This window comes from Tupaia chinensis, unplaced genomic scaffold, assembly GCF_000334495.1.
Source record: "Tupaia chinensis unplaced genomic scaffold, TupChi_1.0 Scaffold000637_1, whole genome shotgun sequence".
In the NCBI taxonomy this organism is placed as follows: Eukaryota; Metazoa; Chordata; class Mammalia; order Scandentia; family Tupaiidae; genus Tupaia; species Tupaia belangeri.
In genome coordinates, this window is record NW_006160158.1 from 26,416 (window position 1) to 29,658 (window position 3,243).

At 37.1% G+C, this 3,243-nt stretch overlaps 1 protein-coding gene across 1 annotated transcript; it reads right to left on the minus strand.

The window, feature by feature from the left end:
- Positions 1 to 1,261: 1,261 nt before the first annotated feature.
- On the minus strand, positions 1,262 to 2,194 carry LOC102502179 (olfactory receptor 2A2). Its single transcript, XM_027776176.1, has one exon. It carries the CDS (start codon positions 2,192 to 2,194, stop codon positions 1,262 to 1,264), a length of 933 nt encoding a protein of 310 aa, XP_027631977.1.
- Positions 2,195 to 3,243: the final 1,049 nt, after the last annotated feature.

Here is a 3,243-nt window from a genome sequence, read left to right on the forward strand (position 1 = left end):
TTTATATATCTAATGACTGCAGGCACTACCCTTTATTGGTTTTACTATCATTTACCAAGGTTTGTTGCTCAATTTTGATGTAAAAAACCTGAGAATTTTTGCTGGCAAGAGAGGTAGATGATGCTGGTTAAGTGAGAGCAGTCTCATAACTCTGGAGTCTGAATTTTTTGTTTGTTTGTTTGTTTTGAGAGGTTTACGCTATAGGGTGCATGCGCTCACCAGACAGACAGAGAGAGACATAGAGACAGAAAGCAAGAAATCACCCCCCAGGGGGCGTGGTCACACCGCAATCCCTTCTCCTCCACTCTCCTCTCGGGATCTTGGGCACGCACGCACATGTGTCTGACATGAGTTCTAAGCCACCAGGTCCGGGACGCGAACCATGGTCAACTATGTGGGAGGCCAGCGACATAGCCATTACACTAACTGCTGGTTCCCTCAGAGCTTTTAAACTAAAGACAAATTAGTTCAGACATTCAAAATGTTAACAGGAAAAATCTCTGCCAGTGCCTATACAGGTGACTAATCTTGCCTATTATGAATTTTTTTTTTAACTTACTTGTAAATAAAGAGTTACAGCTATGCTTCAGCATCGGCCTGTGAGAATAGTAAAACATTTTGAAATGGATTTCATTTACTTGGTCATTCTAAACAGCTTAAAATATATTTTAGACTCTTTAAACATTATCTATTAGGTGTAGATAAAACTTACACAATATTTTTTTTTCCTGTATTCCTTCCTGAATTTTTCCACAACGACATTTAGAGTTTCTAAGTCATTGATTTCCTTTTTCTCACCATAAGCGAGATAGAGACAAAGAATTCTGCGCTCTTTCTATCTAAGTTGTGGTAACCTTGGGAGTTTTCTCTTTTGATATGAATTTGAATCTCCCATTTTCTGCTGCAGCTGGTGAGGGTAGGAGTCAGATATGTCAGAGGTGACCTGCCAGAGTGATGTGCTGATATCCCTGCTGATATTGAAGACAACACTTTATTTTCATATGTTCATATTTCTGATGTTAAAATTAATGTCATTACAAAAATAAAATTAAGAAATCTAATGCAGCTCTTTCATATTCTTACAGGGCTACACAGTCTAATAGCAGATGCATATCCATAAAATTGCTTCTCACTTTTAGGGCTACAATTTAGACAATTCTCATTAAACCAAGTCTCTTCTGGACTTTTTCAGAAGTTTACCGCATAAGAAAACCATGTCTCATAAAAGGAAAAATTTACTGAACCAAGATGCTGCCCTCCTTCACGTGGCCCTCTTCTGCCCCAGAGCCCTGTAGAAGGCACCCTTCACCTGAGCATTCCTTAGGCTGTAAATGAGAGGGTTCAGTAATGGATTGAAGAGGCCGTAAAACAGGGTCAGAATTTTCTGTGTCTCTTGCCGTTGACTGTCATCTGGGACAATGTACAACAGCATAGCTATACCAAAGTAGAGCCCAACCACACAGAGGTGGGAAGAGCAGGTGGAAAATGCTTTTTTGCGACCCTTCTTTGACTTGATTTTCAGGATATCCCAGAGGATGCATGTGTAGGAGATGAGCATCAAGGAAAAGGGTCCAATTATAATAAATACACCACAAGCAAAGACAATGAATGTATTGACCCAGGTGTCAGCACAGGCCAGTTTGAGCACAGCTAAGATTTCACAAAAGAAGTGGTTCACTTCCTGAGGTCCGCAGAAGGGCAGCCTTAGAAGGAGAAATATATTTATTATTACCAGGGAAAATCCACATACCCACGACATGACAGCAAGGACTATGCACCTTCTCCAGTTCATGATGATGATATACTGGAGAGGGTGGCAGATGGCCACATACCTGTCATAGGACATCACCATCAATATCATGCACTCTGTACAGGCAACAGTCAAACACAAAGTCATCTGCACAAGGCATGAGATAAAGGAGATAGTTCTTTTGTGCTGCACTAGGTTTCTCAGCATGTTAGGTATACTGCTGGAAGCATAGGATATGTCGATGATGGCCAGGTGTGAGAGGAAGAAGTACATGGGGGTGTGCAATTGAGGAACTGACCAAATGAGTCCCAGGATGATACCGTTTGCCAGCAGACTGAAGATGTATAAGAGGGAGAAGACCCAGAAGAGAAGAAGTTCCATCTCTGAACTGAGCTGGAGTCCCACCAGGATAAATTCTGTGACCCATGATTGGTTGGTTTCCATTTCTTAATGAAGATTAATCAAGGATTAAAGAGTGATGTAAAGTCAGTACTGGAGAGTCAATGAAAATTGGAGTTATTTATCTCAAAATATTATGAGAGGAATCTTTTACACTTGTATTCAGTTTATGGACTCTTATTTTTCGTCTTGTTTTAAATGTTTATTTAGAATAATTGAAGCTTTCAGATATGTTTCAAGGGTTATTAATAGTATTCTTATATATACTTTGCACATGTACAATTATTGTCCATATTTTTAATATTTTCTTATCATTATTTTTACCTGAATTAATTTGTTTGATTATTAATTCTTTCTGAGAACTTTAGACTAATGGGAAATCAAAATGTGATCATTGTTAATTTGTAAGTATCATTTTTCATTATTTAATCTTTTTTATATTTTCATTACATAATTAATTAAAAACAATATGAATTGTTTTTATTCATATTTTATTTATAATGATAACCTAGCATCTATATTTTAATATTAAAATATATCACTGCACTGAACTTTACACAAATATTATTTTATTGCATACATTTTTAAATTTGTGTGTCTTATTCCAGTTAGTATTTTTACCACATAATGTTATAATTATTAAATTTTATGATTGTATTTTTGTGTTTCTTTAATTAAATCTTTATAGTAAATACAGACAATGGATGTTCACAGTTAAATATTTCTCTCTCCCTTTCTCTCTATGATTATCATCATTGTTCTCAGCATTGTCATCTTTTACCACCTATCAAAAAAGAAAACAAGCAAAAATATCAAGACATATCATTCCTGGAAGAAAATACACAGTAAGAACTAGTCTATGGGCCAGCAGAGGCATAGTGGTTACATTGTTTAATTCCCAAATGACCGACTGTGGTTTGAGTCCTGGACTCAGCGGTTTGAAACTGACACCTGGTACATGTGCATGCAAGTCCCAGATCCCAGGAAGAGAGCGGAAGAGAAGGGATTGTGGTGTCACAATTGCTCCCTTTCTCTCTCCAGCAAGCTCACATGCCCTAAGACTAAAACCTCATATATATATATATATATATATA